The sequence below is a fragment of the Odontesthes bonariensis genome, chromosome 10 (assembly GCF_027942865.1).
Source record: "Odontesthes bonariensis isolate fOdoBon6 chromosome 10, fOdoBon6.hap1, whole genome shotgun sequence".
NCBI classification, from domain to species: Eukaryota; Metazoa; Chordata; class Actinopteri; order Atheriniformes; family Atherinopsidae; genus Odontesthes; species Odontesthes bonariensis.
This window is the reverse complement of record NC_134515.1, coordinates 31,250,888-31,269,260: the sequence shown is the minus strand read 5'-3', so window position 1 is coordinate 31,269,260 and position 18,373 is coordinate 31,250,888. Positions and strand designations below refer to the sequence as shown.

At 39.1% G+C, this 18,373-nt stretch overlaps 3 protein-coding genes across 7 annotated transcripts in view; 1 reads left to right on the top strand and 2 right to left on the bottom strand.

The window, feature by feature from the left end:
- The first annotated feature begins 3,285 nt into the window (after positions 1-3,285).
- ackr5 (atypical chemokine receptor 5) lies at positions 3,286-6,133 on the top strand. Its single transcript, XM_075475270.1, has 2 exons — positions 3,286-3,436; positions 4,503-6,133. The coding sequence occupies exon 2, from the start codon at positions 4,511-4,513 to the stop codon at positions 5,594-5,596; it is 1,086 nt and encodes a 361-aa protein (XP_075331385.1). The 5' UTR covers positions 3,286-3,436; positions 4,503-4,510; the 3' UTR covers positions 5,597-6,133.
- A 38-nt stretch (positions 6,134-6,171) lies between these two features.
- Positions 6,172-14,803, bottom strand: zbtb39 (zinc finger and BTB domain containing 39). The gene is made up of 4 exons (XM_075475268.1): positions 14,566-14,803; positions 10,932-12,198; positions 10,504-10,851; positions 6,172-8,629 (listed from the first exon to the last, which is right to left on the bottom strand). The coding sequence occupies exons 2-4, from the start codon at positions 12,165-12,167 to the stop codon at positions 7,649-7,651; spliced, it is 2,565 nt and encodes an 854-aa protein (XP_075331383.1). The 5' UTR covers positions 12,168-12,198; positions 14,566-14,803; the 3' UTR covers positions 6,172-7,648.
- A 1,738-nt stretch (positions 14,804-16,541) lies between these two features.
- agap2 (ArfGAP with GTPase domain, ankyrin repeat and PH domain 2) overlaps positions 16,542-18,373 on the bottom strand; it is a 68,968-nt gene continuing 67,136 nt past the window's right edge. For all 5 annotated transcript variants that reach the window (XM_075475266.1, XM_075475267.1, XM_075475263.1 and 2 more), the window contains one exon: positions 16,542-17,744. In XM_075475266.1, coding sequence (XP_075331381.1) covers positions 17,538-17,744 — 207 coding nt within the window. In that variant the 3' untranslated portion in view covers positions 16,542-17,537. The remainder of the gene's footprint in view (positions 17,745-18,373) is intronic.

Genomic DNA, 18,373 nt, shown 5'->3' with positions numbered 1-18,373 from the left:
GCTTTAAAATATTTATTTTTTTCTTTTAGGCATAGAATGTCAAAGTGGTCCAAAGGGCTTGTCAATAACCATTCGCAGGTGCAGGGCACAACAGTTGTCAGACAAAATCCGAATCGATATATAACAAAGCTTCTGAGAGTCAGTTGTGCCACCTCATTCTTCCCACCACCTCATCCTTCCCACCAATTTTCCCTAATGGGCTAGAGAAATTCATATTAGTAAACATAATTGGTGGCAGTAATTAGAGATAAATCTCGTAGTAGTCTCTTCAGACTCATTAATTACTCTAAGGGCACTTTTTAGATTATAAACATCATTCTGTGACACTTAATGAGATATTTCTTTGGAATGAGTCCAAACACTTTCTTTGAACACACTCTCACAGTCAAAAGTGTTAGCAGTCAAACAAACAATCATGGCTTAATGTCTTTTTTATTTTACAGCAAGGAAACTCATTTTTCACAATTGCTTTGCCATGAACTCCTTTATAGATCTCAAGTCTTCAAGACCGTACAGACTGTCAGACAGCAGGCTAGCTAATCCTAGTGCAGTCCCTGCTATGTCATTAGTTCTGTGTATCTACAATTTGTGAACACATTGTTAGCCTCATTCTTTCATTGGAAGCCCAAGAACAAGCTGGAGAAATCTTATGTTAAACAAAGTATTTATTAGTGGCCACATGTAAAGTATGGCAGCGCTGGACTTGGAGTGACAGAGCTCTCGCAGGAAATCCGTCAGCCCGAGCCCCGATATCCGGAAACTTTTCATATTTATGTTCACCTTTATCTCACAGAGGTTGGACTTACATGCGACTGAGTATAATTGGCCAGTTTTTAGTGACATGAGCAGGCCAACCACTGTCTTCGTCATGTTCTTTGGATGTGATAAACAGTGTGTGTGTGTGTGTGTGTGTGTGTGTGTGTGTGTATTGTTTTAGGCGTGTATGAAATGTACCAGACCTATCTGACCAGATAGAGAAGCTTTATCTGACCCAGTTATTTAAATCAAATCAAATCAAATCAAATTTATTAGTATAGCACATTCCATGTACAAAACAATTCAAAGTGCTTCACATGAAATAAAAGCATTACAGCAGGGAGTATAATAAGCATTAAAAATACATAAAAGAATATAAAGAGAAACAAATAAATACATTTTTTTTTTTTTTATAATATCTTCATTGAATTTTCTTTGTAAAAAAAGACATACAAGAACAAAAAAACAACGATCAAGAGAGTAAAATAATTCAGAAGTGTTCCAACATACATCGTCAGGTCCAATTTTCAAGCAGTAAACACTTGATCCGTACAACAGTACCAACAGACTGAAATTCAAACATGGCGGTCGGAGAGCCTCCTCTATGAAGGTGCATAATCATGAGTCCACAGAAGATATATTATATCGTATAGTCCAGGGGGGCAGGGGAAGAAAGAACTGGGTCATGCAGAAGTTGCTATACTGTTCCAGGCCCGTCCATCAGATGTGACAAGTCATTGTCCTTCATATAATTGATGAAGCGACCCCAAACGTTATAGAATATCTCCTGTCTGTCTTTGAGAGTGTAAGAGATAAAGAGGTAAACAAGATGTTAGTTCGCTAAACCACACAGCAATAGCAGGTTTACCAAAGCTTTTCCATGATAAAGCTATTGTTCTTTTTGCTTGTAAAGAACACATATTTATAAACATTTTTTCATGGTGCTTAATCCTATAACCCTCTGGGTAAAGACCCAGCAGAAAGAGCCTATGTTCCAGGTCCAGTCTAATTGAGAGAATCTGTTGTATAGTCAGTCTGACCTCCTGCCAGAACTCCCCCACTCTTGGACATTGCCAGATGCAATGAAATAAGGTGCCCTTATCTACCCCACATCTATTGCAGGTGTCTGGAATATTCAAGTTAAATTTGTTTAATTTTTCTGGAGTAATATACACCATTATCAGCCAATTATATTGTAGGAGTCTTAGGCGAGTATTACACGTCCCTGTGTGGGCTGCTTTACATGCGTTACGCCAATGTTCCAGTGATAGTTCCCCCTGTAGATTTGATTTCCATGCATTAAATTTAGAATCAGCAGAATCAGGGGAAAAGTCCCTCAGTAAGTTATAAAATACAGAGATGATGCCCTTTCCAAAAGGATTTTTTGTAAACAATTTTTCCAGAATGGATAATGGAGGGCAAGACGTAAAATGGGTATGGTTTGTTTTGATAAAGCACCTTAGCTGAAGATATTTAAAAAAATGTTTGCGAGGGATGTTATATTTTCTAATTAACTCTTCAAAGGTTAAAATATTCCCATTATTACCATAAATATCTTTTACTTGTTTTATCCCTCTATCTGCCCACAATTTGAAACCAGCAGACAAGAGAGCAGACAAATCAGCTCTCCCTGGTCTGAAGGAGCTGTTGCCCCAGATTGGGCTGAAGTAAGAGAGGGAGGGGGGGTCTTTTAAGTACTTACTGACTTCTTGCCAGACTCCAATCATGTTTTTCACTATAGGATTGGAACATGATCTTTTGAGTTTTTTAGGTTCATCTGAGTATAGATAACTGGGAAATGGGAGATTTAGGGAGCTCGATTCAATACACATTCAATCCACAGTTGCCTCAGGCACGCTCAGGCCGGGAGATTGGACCGAAAAACAAAAAGTTTTCAGTGCAATCTGTTGGTTTTCTTAGCTAAGAAATTGTTTTTGAATTGGCTCTATATGAACGAATTGGATTATTTTATGAATTATGATTATTATTAATTAATTGAATTCCAATTGGCTTGAATTGGACTTACTATCTAAGTGCCTTGAGATGACATTTGTTGTATTTGGCGCTATATAAATAAAAATGAATTGAAATTGAATTAGAAAAATACAGAATATGAATACATAATGTCTAAGAACAAAGCCAATTATAACAACATTCAAGTGTGCAAAAAAAAATGTATATGTTCCTGACAAGTAGGATCCGACATCATTGTTTTTGTTCTTTTGCAGGTGATGATATTAAAATGCATACCAAACAATCATTTTTTAATGAATTTTTTAATGGCATACAGTACAAGACATCGTAAAAAATAAATTTAAAAAGTATATCGTGGTGACGTCAGTGTTGTGGCCGGTCCCTGTATGTCAGTGACTCACCACAAAAACGACATAGGGCTTCATATCTATCCATGGATTGCACATCATAAAGGAAAAAGACAACACCAAAAGCACACAAGGCATTCTCTTCCCTCTTGCTGGTGTCTCTGGATTTTAGCTCCACTTCTCATCACTCACTGTGGATGTCCTGTTAGATGTGTGTGTTCATGGGAAATGGGAGGGCTGAAAGTCCTGGCTGCTTGATTGCTCAGATATTTCTCAGCATCAGTCTGCAAGCTACACAGAGGGAAACAAGACTTTGGGAGGAACCAGTTCAACTCCAGTCTGCCCATCATTACAACAAGGTACAGTTCAGCATTTCCATACATTTACAGATAACCAAACTTAGATTCGGAACCAGAAAAGGAGAGCTGCGTAAAGTTTCTTTTTCTTTTTTTGTCACTCCAGAGCTTGAAATAGATGTCCTTGTGTCATTGTAAAACAAAAATGAACTGCCTCTGGTCTTACCTTGAGCAAAAAGAGCTATTGAGAGCAGCTGCTGATTTCATTGGCAGGTGGAAATCTCTGAGTTCTGTTGAGCCTTTTTTTAAATATTCATTTTTATTTGTTCTTTTAAAAAGAAATTAGGAACAACAAAAAAAAAATCTTTATATGTTTCTATTGTAAATCTAATATTTACAATTTATTTGTAAAATACATGAATAATTTATTAGAATGTGTTCCTTTTTTCTCTCCCAACCCATTGTTGGTATGTATGGTCTTGTTTTGGGTGATGATGTTGGTAACTCATTCTTTTAGTTTTTTCCCATTGTCCTGTCCAGCATTGTGGCAGCAGAATTGTAATCGGAATGCCGTTTAATGCCAAACATATTTGCTTTGCCAAGGGAGGCTTTATGAATGCAAAGCTTCCCTTGTTTCCCAAGTACTGCTTATCTATTAATTTTTGTTTACAATACTTTACATTTAAAAGTGCCGAACCTGGCAGGCAAAGAGGGAGAGTAAAGAAAAAGAAATGGGAAAGAAACGATGGCTCATTCTGATGAGAGAAAAAAATTCAAAGACAAACACTATATTTGTACTTTCTGAAATTAAACATAGTTAAGAGAGTACCATAAGTGTCATAAGTGTGAGGCAGAGTGCTCTTTGTAAAAAATATTGCCATATTGTTAGGGTGTATGATTTTAATACTGCACCTTTAAGTAAAACATCTCTGTTCTGAAGGTTGTGAAATGGCAGTCTGATAACATGCCGCGCTTTTAGTATTTACCTCCAAAAACATTAAAAGTAACATCCTGCCCGGTGCTCTACTCCTCCTTTGCCATGATGTAACATATGAAAACAAAATCAGATTGACCCCAAAGTAAACCTAAACTCTGTCCAAATGTGAAACATGTTTCCTCTGCCTTTCAGTCCAGACCATGACCATCCAGGAGCACAACCACTCATTGGACTTCTTGAATGGCACACCATGGTTTGTATACGAGTGCACCATCCAACTCGATGCCGACTACAGACGCATTGCCCTCTTCCTGCTTTACCTTTTCATCTTCATGGTTGGCCTGCTCGAGAACCTGGTGGTTGTCTGGGTGAACTGGCGTCGACGCCACTCAGCCAATGGGGTCATCTTCTGCATCATCAATGTGAGCCTGTCAGACCTGATGGTGATTGTGATCCTGCCTTTCTTCATGATGGAGGTGACCATGGACAAGGTTTGGCTGTGGGGCCGCTTCCTCTGCAAGGTCACCAACCTTATCTACGTTGTCAACTTTTACAGCAGCTCCTTCTTCCTGGCCTTCATGACCCTAGAGCGTTATCTGTCCCTTACCAGACCGTCGTCCTCAGCTTTCTTCCCTGTGGTTGGCATGCAGCGCTGGGTGCTTTGTGGAGGCCTTTGGGTGTTCTCCTTGTTTCTAGCTCTGATGGAGAATGTCCATGTGGATCTTCTGGAGTGGAATGAACCGGGCTGCTACATGCTGCCAGAGTACAACTACACTGAATGGTTTGTGTCTGTAGCCTTTCTTTGCTTGCTCTTCCAGTTTCTCGGTCCTGCCGCTGTCATCATCACATGCAATGTGTTGATTGCCCGTGCGGTTCAAACAGCGCCAGATGTGCAGGGCCGGCGGGACGTGTGGCTGGTGCACATGTACTCCCTGGTGTTTGTGGTGTGCTGGCTGCCCTACCACCTGGTCATGTTCCTGATCATTATAGACGACCTCGACCCATATGTCTTTAGTTGCAATACTGTGGAAGCCCTCTACTTCTCTTTTAGCGTGGTGCAAAGCCTCTCCCTTTTCCACTGTGTAGCAAACCCTCTCCTCTACAACTTTCTCAGCAAGAGTTTTCGAAACAACCTTATCAACACTGTGATAAACTACATACCCAGAGAGGGGACTGTAAACCAGGTGGGGGCCAAACCCAGCACTCCTAATGAAGGTGAGGAAGAAGTGGGGAAGCAGCACACGTTAAGTAACGCCAGTACCAGCCAGTCTGATGTTGGATCGTAGAAAAAGAAAGAAAAAAAAAAACACTGAGAATAGCGAATAGTGTGGATGTCAGGTTTTTTTTTGTTGATAAGTAAAAGTGGAACAGAACTGAATCAATCCTATGTGTTCAAGGAGCATCAATTAGGCACAACATCCTCTCACAATCCACTTTTTTTTTTTCCTTTTTCGGAAATGTTTTTTTGGTCTGCAAACCTGCACAACTCCCGCAGGATCTTGTAGCAATGACTGTAATCTGACAACAAAGAGGAAGAATAGTGCCACGCCAGGAATGTCTATAAACCAATCATCTGCAGTCATCAGGCAGTTGCAATCCTTATATCCATGCAAACATCTTGCAAATATGAAAATATAACTGTTTAATTATAGATAAATCCTAGCATGCCTTCCTGAATGCTTATTAATCTTTTTCTGGGTGCTTATGTAGTAATGATCTGTTATCATACAATAAAACACCCTCAAACACTGTATCGATCTAAGCTTTCTAAACAACAGTAACTTGCTGAAAAACAGTAAAACAATGAAAAGGTTTGGAATACATATTTGGAAGCTTCATGTTTATTTTACAAGTCACTCCGCTTCTTCTACAGTTACTGCTGATTTTTCTAACACTGACTTCCATTTCTGGAATGTGTCATGTTCAACAGTTTAAATGATAAAAAAAAAGGTAGGAAAAGTAAAGGAAATGGGGGTGTCAGTCCACAGATGGCACAATAGCAGGAAGGAACATGGCTTTTGAAGGGCAAAGGTGAGAAGCGTCTGGAAGCAGGAGGCCCATGATGTCGCACATTTTTCTGCAAGTTCATCACTTAAATGATAGAGGAATTTTCTGTGGCAGGACGTAGTAAAAGGCCATCCAACAGATTGAAAATAATGTAGGAGAGAGAAGTCTACATAGAGGCATTCATTTAAAAAACATTCATACACAGCTTCAGAAATAGATACTCACAAATATAAAGGCATAAAAATACAATTAATAGCCATACTGTTGTCAAAAATATGAGTTAGAAAAAAATGTCACTAAGAAACATGGAGCACTTACAGAGCATTTTTATTACAGAACAGGCTTCAAATGTTAAAAACAACTGTAGCATGTGACTAAAAAGCTTTTACGTCTTCAAGATTAAAAGAAATCACCTTTATGCAAAAAAACATAAATGGAATTCACATTTTCTCTGTGCAGTGAAAAATACAACTTTAAGGAAACAAAATAAAATATGTACTAAGAAAAACTACAATAAGTAACTACTTGCCACATTAACCGCACACTCGTATAGAGCAGGAAGCACCGTCACCAAGTGACGTCCCCTTCTCTTCAAGTTCAGAGACTACAACTCCAGGTTGAGTCTGTGTCTAACAGAGTTGAACAGTTTTTTGATCAGAAAATTGTATGGCGATGGTACATAAATGATGAAAATGTATCATTTCTTTGACAGTCACAATGATGATTGATCAACATGAGAAAGGACTGTAATTGAGCCATAGTTCTGCAGGTTTCAGCCACTTCTTAAAAGTGCAAACTAAAGTCAGAGTAAAATGACTTATGATGACAGAGTAAAGTAACTTAAACCCACAGATCACGCATACCGATTACAGCCCAAACTGTAAAACCATGACAAATGTGCTCCGATTCCAGCTCCTCAAATCCGATGTATTTTGTGTACATGATATAATTTTGTGAATACTTTTTTGGTTGGACAAAATAATCCAAATGAAGATGTCATTCATGTATACATTTATATATTTTGTTTTACATTTTGTCAAAAATGGGAAAATTTGAGTCAAATAGTCAAAAAATGTCGATAACATTATTTGCTGTTGGAATCTTTTTCTTTCATATCACAAATTAAATGTTTTTGAGTTTTGGAAAGGGTGAACAACAAAAAACTATTCCAAGATGTCTTTTAGGGCATTTCAATTTACATGTTTGACAACAGATATTCAAACATTGCCCACAAATATAACCAATATTGAAACTAATCTTTACTTGCAGCCCTAGTTTATTATCCGCAGTGGTCAAGACAATCAGGCAGAGAGGACGAGGCATGCAGCTCCTCAGGTGTCCGCATTAGGCAGTGGTTCTTTGGAATGATCGTTGTACATGAAGGTCTGCTCGATGTTGAAGTCTGGTGGAAGGTAGTCTTTGTGGAGCTCCATATGCGACGACACCAGCTTCAGCGTAGAGAAGTAAAGGCCACACTCGGTGCAGCGATACATGAGTGCGCCGGCATGCGTTTTCAGGTGGCAGATCATGGTGGAGCGGCCTCTGAAGAAGCGCAAACACACCTTACACTGGTAGGGTTTCTCCCCTGTGTGGATGCGGAGATGATAAGTGAACTCCCCAGAGTGGGCGAAGCGTTTGCCACAGTAGTGACAGTGGTACCACTTTGCACGCAACCCTGGTGTGTCGGCTCCTCCTTCTGGCCCTGAGCTCTCATTGGTCTGGTCCCCGGAGGACAAGTTGTGTACTCGACCTTGAAAGAACTTCTCTGGTATGCTGAAGCCCCTTCCCATGCCCAAACCCAGGTTGCTAATCTTAATAAGGCTGCCAATGTTGCTTGAAGAAGAGGAGCAGGAAGATGGGGGACACTCCAGAAACTGTTCGGCTTTACGTTTGCTTAACCACCCATGACCCCATGTGTCTCCCACACTCCTAATGGACTCAGAGTTGTGCAAACTGAGGTGGTATTGAAAGGCAGAGGATGAGCAGAATGTCTGTGGGCACAAAAAACAATGCATCTCCTCCATAGCTGTCATACTTTCTTCCTCAATTTCATCTGTTCTGACTTTGTGAGTATTCAGCGTCAACTGCTCCCTCTCCTGAGCCGCTGCCTCATCAGCATGTGCCATCATATGTCTGTCCAGCAGGGGGCGCTCTACAAAGCAGCAGACGCATTGTGGGCAGGGGTACACAGGTAAAGAGAGGTGGGCAAGAGTGTGCCAGAGCAGAGAGCACAAGGAGAGCTGAGGGAGGTGACACACTCCACACGTCAGGCTCTTAGGACACACATGGCTCAGCAGGTGATCTCTGACAGTCTGCAAAGGATGAAGGAAATGTGACATAAAGGAGAGAGTTAGACCCTTTCACACGGAAAACAAAGACCCCCTTATTAGGCCTAGTCTTTTATCTATTTAAATTGCTCAAACTCACAACAAAAGTAATTCCAAGGTGCTTTAACGATATAGTCCAAGTCAATCAAATTCTAATTCAATTCAGTGCAGTCACTGTAATCTAAATTACACTCAATTCTAAAGATGTTGGGATGCTGCATAAAATGTATACAAGAACAGAATGTAATAATTAGCAATTTTCATAAACCAATATTTAAGTGACAATTAAAAGATAGAAAACATTAAACATTTGACCAATGAAAAATGTTACCTTCTATTAAATTTGATGGCAGCACAGCTCAAACTAGTTGAGACAGGGCCATGTTTACCACTGTAGCATCCCCTTTTCCTTTAAGGAGATTAGTTACTGGACCTGCTCAACAGCCTTCGGTCCTCCAAGTTATATTTCACATTTCATGATGAACAAAATGTTTTTTTATTGGTCAAATTTTTGGAATGCAGGCAGGCCAGTCCAGCCCCCAGAATCTTTAACTTGTGATGCCATGCCATTGTAAGAGATGCAGTATGCAGTTAAGCATGGTCTTGCTGAATATGTAAGGTCTTTCCAGGAAAAGACATATTCTGGATGGGAGAATATGTTGCCCCCATCCAGCATATTGATTGAGGGTATGCACGTAAAAATGTTACAAATCCAAGAAAGCTCACAAACTGTTTAGCAATGGCTTTGTGTAAGATATGTTAATCAACACAGCCAGTGTGGTGTTACCAACCCCCTGCAGAATCCTTTTTTTTTTTCTTTAACCTTATTATTAAACTAAACCATTTCTAAATCTTAAATTAGAAAAACTAAATTAGAAATTATTTAGCTATGTGACCTGTTCAGGGTGTACCCTGCCTCAAAAAGCTGGGATAGGCTCCAGCCTCCCCTCAAATGCAGTGGATTTTACCCACAGCTAAAATCTGCAGAAAAAAAAAGTTTCTTCTCTTGTCTTGCATTAGGCAGTTTCATCATTAAGGTCATTAAGGATGCACAGTCCCTGTAAACAAAATACAGCCTCAGTACAAGTCAGATCTGGCCTGTCAACTGCTGCCTGTCCATCATTGGCCTGTAAATAAACCAGTGATCTATACTCTTTACTCTTAGCAAAGATGAAGGTTGACTAACTACAACTTCTCACATTTACTTAAAAAAGCATGATGGCCGGTGTACAGTAAGTTCTAAAGACATATGGACATTTTAAGCTTAAATGTCAAGATGCCATCTGTGACCGCTGGCATAGTCTAAAAACTAAACTAGGAAATTGTTTAGTTTTCGTTGTAATGTAGAGTAAAAATAACACAATGGGGAAAATAAAAAGATTTGTCCTTTTGACATAACAGTACTGCAACAGTAAGTTAGTCAGTTCTTCGTGAAATACAAACAATTGTTTACATGTGAAGGATTTAATCCCCATTGGGGGATGCATAAAGTATTTTTCTAGTTTCTATTCTATTTAGGGGATGTCTTTAAATTTCTGTTACATTAAAAAAAATTTAAGTTATCATAATGGGTAAAATGTGGCAGAACTTGTTTTGGTCCTCATGTCTCCTTTTGAACCACACCCGACAGGCAACAAGATGCCACTTGAGTACCTCTTAGTGTCCATTTTTTCCATATATTTATAGTAATTTATAGAATTCTCATCCTCATTTTTCATGTTATTGTTGTACTACTGATATTTTCCATACACATTTAATGTCTTTCGCTCTTGTGAGCCTGGTGTCCCATAAAGAATGATGTATCAAACTGACCTGACATTTAAAAGCATTTTCTTAACTCAAAACAATTTTTTTAATACCTGGAAGTCCTTACTGAGGGTTGTGGTGCACAGGGCACACTCAAGCTCACAGGATAGGCCTTGGCTGCTGTTGGTCAGCTTCTCCTGTGGTATGCTGTAACTGGAGGCTGTCTGGTGGTGGTGACGCAGCAGTTTGTTTTGGCTGCAAAGTTGCAAATGACACATGTCACATGTGAAGAGCTTAATCCCAACATGGGAGAGGGAGTGGGAGACACCAGCAGCACGATCCGGAAACGAGGCCCCGCATACCCTGCAGAGCCCCAGCTCTGTCAGGTGGGTCTCACCGTGTCTCCTGATGGTAGCTGGGTCTGGCGGAAGAAGCGCTGAGCAGGCTTTACATGACAGCACCTGCAGGAGAAAGGTGCATTCTGTAGTATGGACACACATTCATCCTGAAGCATTCTACTGCAAAAGAACACAGCAATTACCTGGCTGTTTGCACTTCCTCCTTCTCTTGTAATCCTGTTCTCCACACAAACAAGGTCATCTTCAGCACTCTCATTTTCCTCCTCCGTGAACTTCTCATCATCACTCAACTCAATAATCCTACCTGCTGACTTCCTCCAGTGCTCCTCCTCGGTTCCCTCCATTGCCTCACTCTTCTCCCCCGTTTCTCCCGTTTCCACCTCTCCAAATATCACCCTGCAGTCCCTCTGCACATCCATCAGGCCATCCTTAACTGACCTTACATGTAGGATGCCTAGAGGCTCTCCTGAATATGAAGTTGGGGTGCAGATCTCAGCTTCGAGCTGAGCCGCTGAGTCAGGGAGGGAGCAGGAGTCCGATGGCACGGGCTTGCTGCTTTGAGGAAGATGGCCTCTCTCAGAAATCATTTGACCATTTGTGTTACGATTTTCACAGCCCCGTTCGGCCTCCCCATCTTCCAGACCCTGCTCAGTCTTCATGTGGCACAAGGGGCCTGGACGCCGTACAGTCTCAGTCTGACTGGAAAGGCTGTTGCTGGTTAAAAGATTATCTTGTTGTAGCTGATCACCTTCTGCCATCTGCCTATTGCTCATATGAGACTGGACATATTCTGTCTTTAGGTTCAAAGAGAGACCCTCAGTGTGAGATTCACAGTCAGGCCTGACTGTCCTTACTTGGGCAAGAGGCGAGGAGGCGGCTGCTGATGGAGCTGCTGATGAGCAACAGGAAGTGGCGGAGGAACACACGGAGGACGCAGTCACAGAAGCTGCACTAATAGCTATGATTGCAGTTGGAGCAGAGATGATTGTGGAGTCCAGAGGAACCTCTCCAGCCCTGCCTTTTTTAGATTTGGCAGACACAGATGCCTGCAGGTCAGGGAAAGTGGCGTGGCAGGTCCTCACCAGTTCACTGATGCCAAACCTCTCAGCCAGCTCATACAGCACCCCGACATCTATAAGATCAGTCAAGATCTCCCCTGTATACACAAATGTCAGCACCTTCTCAAAGTTGGCAGGGGAGATAAATTCCAGCGAGACGACAGCAGGGGATAAGACGGGGGCCTGGGTGAACAGGTTGTGGAAGTACGTACCGGCACAGGCCAAAATTGCACGGTGCGCTCCAAAAGTCTGATTGCCCACTTGCAGGAACACATCACAGTACTGGCGTGTTTGGCGGCAGCGGTTGAGCTCGACTAACAGGCTCACAGCATGGGCAGGACCCTGCAGCTGGATCCTCATGGCTACTGCTGCTCGTAATGCTACAACTGATCTGCAAGAACATGTAAAAAAAAAAAAAAAGGTCAAGATAAATATGGAAAAACAACAGACACACTTCTTCAACTGCAAATATCTCCATTATTGATTCATTTATAGATGATACTCAAAGGTCAGAATAGTGGGAAGTGTCTGTGACACCTAAGTAGGTCATGGAAACATTAAAAAAGAAAAAAAAAAGGTTTTCATCAATGACTTTTACTTTTGCTGTGCAAAAGTATAGAGCTTACCCTCAAGAAAAGTCACACACCAATATCTGGCTGGACAACCTTTAGCTTTGACAGCACACATTCACCATGACAGTGATACATGCAATGTCAAAACATTCATTTTCTGTCAGAATTGCATTCATTTTTTGTTAAGATCTTGTATGGATGATGGGACAGTTTGACCAATCCATAAAGTTATCTCAAGCACATTGCAAAGACTGTCCGTCATGTTAAGATCTCCGTGTGTAAAAAATATCTCGCGCAGGAGAACTACTCTTTCATAATTTGATACCAATGAATCCAGGCGTTGTGAAATGTTGGAATGTGCCAATGTCATCAGGGAACAAAAAACATCAATTGATGGAAAATCTGGTCTTTCAGTTCATTCAGGAAGTCAGCTGACCTTATTTTTTGCACACATTATACTGCCGAACGTAGACTTGACCAACTGAGGTAACTCCAGATCGTACCTCCCCTACAGGCTCGTGCAGTAGGCATTTGGCATGATGGATGAGGCACTTCATCCGATGCTCTTCTTAACCTAATGTGCCCATCACTCTGGAACAGGTTAAATCTGGACTCTAGAATCCAATCTTTATGCTGGCTGGTAAAATTGATGGTTATTTTTCTCAATGGCCTTGCTGACAAATAGTTTTCTTACGGCTACACAGAGTTTTAATGCAATCACTTTGATTTGTCTTTGCTTTGTGCATTTTGGAAATGCTCTGAATTTCTACTGTTGATTTTCTTGGATTTGATTTACTTAATGTATTCACAAACTCTGATCATGACTATCATCATCCATCCAATCTATTTTCTTTACCCGCTTAATCCAACACAGGGGGAGCTGGAGCCTATCCCAGCTGTCATTGGGCGACTGTAATTATAATCATTTTCCTCTGAAAACATCTTGAAATTATGGTTCACCAAAATCAAATTTATCATTCTTGGTTTTAATAATGCATTGGATAGTTCTTTAAAACATTTTGACCCTTGCAGTATTTTTCCAATGGGAGTCTCTGCAAACAAAAAATATTTTATGCCTGTCAAACTTTGTTATCGTTGGTATTTTTGTGTTGAAACTAAAGATATGGGAAGAAATGTGTGTTTGTAACAATTGCCTAAAGTTGGAATGAAAATAGTTATTTGCTGAATTGTCTGGTATATGCAAACAGGTCTTGTTCATCCCTTAATGTAATAAGGCTTCACAAACAATAGAATGTAAAAAAAAGAGATTTCTATTAAGATACAAATAAGTGAAAAAGTAGTACATATCTAAAGAAAAACTTTGGTTAGACCCTCCGAAAGCCTGAAGGATTAGAAAAAAAAATAGCTAGATTACAAGAAAGTGTGGTTCCCGGGGAGAAAAATATAAAGAAGTAAAAGCACAGAACTATATGTTACTATATGTGTATTCTGTTAACGAGTTAATCAAATATAAGAACATTGAGAAAGTAATAAGTATCAGTTTCCTGTTCCTGAAAATAATGTTTTCAAATAACAAGTTTACTTAAACTTAAAGTATAAAATTCCAAAATGCTCTATTATCAATAACATAACACAAAGAAAACTAGCAATTGACAGAACCTGGAACTATTGAGTAATGAAATAAACTACCTCTTAGCAATCAAAACAGGCACTGAGGATTCATGCATGAGTAACTGGCCGGTAGCTTTAGCTCCAAAAGCAATTTTTAAATTAATTTCAGATTGTATTGAATATTCTGATAATTTAGACATTTAGCAGTTTGGTCTCTGCTCTTGATCAAGTGATTGAAGTTGTTATATGACTGAGTAAATATGGCAGCCTTTAAAATAAATCAATTCCCAGCTGAGATATTGAAATTCTAATATATAACTATAACTATATACACACTTGTTTTTAAGTGAGATAATAGTTTGTTCCAGTAACCAATAAAATGCGGTCTAACACATCGATGTCTCATTTTACATTTACAGTTACATTAGCGTTTTTGCTGGCTCCTGCTGACTAAACTCTGTGTCACTGTATGTCAATGATGCTGACCAAGAGCAGCTCAATAAGAAGCAAACGGAGCTCAGACATGTTTTTAAAATTTTTATTATATTTTGCTCACTAACAGCTAAAAACACACACATTTTAGAGGTATTCGTTACATGTAATCTTTGACTTACCTGTGGACATGTATGTCTAATCCGTGAAAACTCGTCTCCTATCTTCTGTTTTCAAAAGGACTCAGGTGGTCAGCTACATGCATCTAATTACTAGCGTTTAGGTGGTCCGTCGCACTGTAAAGACGTCAACTAAAGCTGTGACGTCGCCCTCTATTGGCTGGAGGCGTTACTGCAACGAAAAAAGGCTCAGGAGGCAGTTTTTTTAAGACAAAATAAATAAACCGAAAAGAGTAAATTGAAACTGACATTGATTACATTTCTAGATTTAGTTACATTTCCAGTTTTAAAGGGTCTCTACGGTCCACTAAATGTATTTTGTCCAGGTTTAAGACAAGAGTATTGGATTTTGATCGATATAAAGTGAGATGGAGGAAAATAGACTGACTGACATTTCTCCCTCTTGTATTTCACAAACAAAATACATTTTTCAAATTGGATTTGAAACAGGGAAAGTCGGTGAGAGCAAGATGTCAGCAAAACACCTCTCATGGCACTCTATGGCCTCCCAGCAGCTACTCTAATTGCAGACTGCTACAACTAAAATACAAAAGGGAATATTATTACAATTATTTTATCCCAACTGACTTTTTAATACCTACATGGTATAAGGCTTTGACTTTTTCCCCTGCCCTTTTGTGTAAGTTATAAGCTAATTACCTTGTGAATACAGTTGTTCATCCACATAACATGCTATTATATACGTAATACCGGATTTGCATGTAGATATTTATCTATGAACCATGTGTGTCTCGGTTGTGTTTAAAAACTTCTGATTATACCTGAAACTAGACCTTCTTATTGATAATGTATTTCATGCATATAGCCTGTGTGCAAATACTCTGTTTTTCAGATGTTGCTGTAGCGTATATACTTCCTTGAGGCATAGATAAATTCTACATACAGACATACAAAGATATAGAAGAAGAAAAAATAACTGTGCATGACAGGGTCTTTTAAGTCTCAATTTGTTTATCAAGCCCTGGTGTGATAAATATAATTGTTGTCATTTCTGAGCTAAAAAGGATCTATCAGTACTTCAGATAGATTAAAAATTTAAAAAAGGGGAAAAAACAAAACAACAACAACTATGATAACACCCTTTGATAACACAAACCCAAGGCTTACTTTTAAATAATCTCTAAAGACTCTTTTCACAGCATTATAGTATTTTTAAGCATGATCTGCTTTATTGGGAGGATGATGGGGGAGCTTGGAAATTTGGGCTCTTATGTTTTGATATAAAATAAAACTCTTACAAACCAGAAATTTTTGTCTCTGCATGTCTAAAACTTTTGAAAAACCCATTGAATTGTATCTGCCATATGCAAAGCATTATTGTTTCCTCATGTCCACTTTACATTTCTATTACTTGGCAGAAATGAATAATTTGGCCTTGATAATTAAGAATGCACCTGCATTATTCATTGATCAGTATTCTGGTGTGATTATCTGAGTCATTTAGTTAAGGCTAAATGCACAATTTTAAAAAGCTGTTAAATCTATCAACTACTCTCAGCTTTACAAAGTTTGGTAATTACATTTTATCTAAGAAAAAGATGAATGTCTAAATTATAAACCCATTTATTACCTGTTGAGACATATGAAGTGAAAATGCCAACTTCATCAACATTCATTGTCTCATAACAACAAAGAGTTGTACAAATAATGTGCCAATACTTGCGGTAAATAATGAATGAGCTCACAGGTACTCTGACCTGCAGAAGGCAGTTGAGGGAAGTTATTGGGATTCATCTTCTGGGGAACATAGAAAACAAATTGTAGCATCTTTCTTATAGCTACTCCCGCCTGAATCAAAACAGAGGACAGCTTAAAAGGCCAATGTCTACACAAAAGAAACAAAAACTAGTTATGTTATAATATTAATAAATGCTAATAAAAAAGTTTATTTTATTCTGGAGACCATTTCTTTTGCTGATGAGGAATTAACACGACCCACAATGTGTCAGAAGAAACAGTGACAGCTGTAACCACTTTATACTTCAACATGAACTCACAGGATCGACCTACACAACAGTGATATAAAGGTGAGTAACATCTTCATCATGTGGATTCTCAGCAACCCCAAATAAAACTTTTATTACACAAGTTTACATTTGTAAAATCATCACTGGCTTATGACATGTTGAATAATCAGAAATGATGGAAGACAATGAAAAATCAACGTTCTTAAAACTACTTGTATGAAATCATTAACAAAACTGCGTTGGCCTGTTTATGTATGTCTTTGTTACAGAGTTGAACATTACATATGTAGTATGTGCACTTCTTTACTTAATAAAACATAATATCTGTGATCTTTGATAATAATTATTCATTTAATATTCCAAACATTCATGTCTGTAGTTTAATCATAACTATCTCAGCAGATTTATCACTGAAAATGTGTTTAAATTGGCCAAACTGACAGGCAGACATGACTAACAACATGCCATACTGTAGTTTTATGTTTATTTGTAAAGCCAAAAGAAAAAAAATGCCATTTTGGTCCAGTCACAACAAATATAAATAAAATCCTCACCCTGTTCTTGTACTAAGTTGGTCAAAACAGTGAGAATCTGACACAGTTCACACTCAAATTTGTTGCTTTTCATCTTCATAGCTGTATTTACTTTTTCAGGATGAAGTGAAACAGAAGCAGCAAGAGTGTTGGCTCTAAAATTACAGATTGCTACAATTCTACTTGAGCCACTTTGAATTGAGGTGAACAGCCAGATAGTAATTCAGCAATAAGTATTTTATCGAAAAAGTGACTGAATATTGCTTTGCAGTTGTTTGATATGTTGTTCAATGTTCAGAAATTCATGTTTGATCCTTTGTATGAAGTAATACAGTAGTTCTGTAAATTTGTTACACTTCAGCCCCTTCCACTCTCGGCTCTGCTTGTTAAAACAATTTCTAAACTGCAAGCATTCTTTGCCTTTGCCTCAGTGTGATAGCATCTTGAGTCCACACTATGACACCCGTTTCCTGGAGCTGGTTCGACCAAGACTGGCAGTGCTGGAGCGGCGGGAGAGGACAGGAGTGGCAACAGTGGGAGATGTCTCATTGGAACACCCATGTTGGAGCAAAATATCGATGCAGCCTTTGCTCCCTGTTTTCCTGGCCATCATCATGGCTGTCTGGCCTTGGTTATCTTTCGCTTTTACATTGATTCCATACTGTGGAGAAAGAAATGGAAAACAAACATGTAAACCTATTTATTGAATAAATATTGATTACAGGGTCAAACATTTGGCAGCTCTGATCACCTTGAAATATAAGTAATACAATATACAATGAAAAAGTCAAGTACTGAGCACGGAAAACCTCTGGCACTTTGTTTGGGGCCCCTTAGGTTTGACAATATTCAGTGAGCTGTTTAGAATGGCCATGAATTTCTACATCCCACTCTCAACTGAGAGTAGAAATATCCAGTCTTCTCATCTCCACCCAACTTCAAAGTTCAAATCATGCTGCATATACTGTGCCTCAGAAGTGGGAACTTCAACCTCTTTTGCTTTAGGCTTTGCGGTAAACAATACAATTTAATTATATAAAGGTATATAAACCACTTATCATAAGAAAAAAAATATCAAACTCTACCAGGTATTTGTCCACTGTTTTATATACCAACTCGGAAATGCTATAGGCCTAGACTGCTTAGCGATCTCCTATATCACACGTTTCCTCACTTTGCACTCTTTTTCTCACTTTATTTCCACATATGATATTATGCACATTTAGCATTATCAACAGGTATCCTTTGAATGGTGTTACAGTGTTTGTTGTCCCCTCTTTTCTGTCTTCT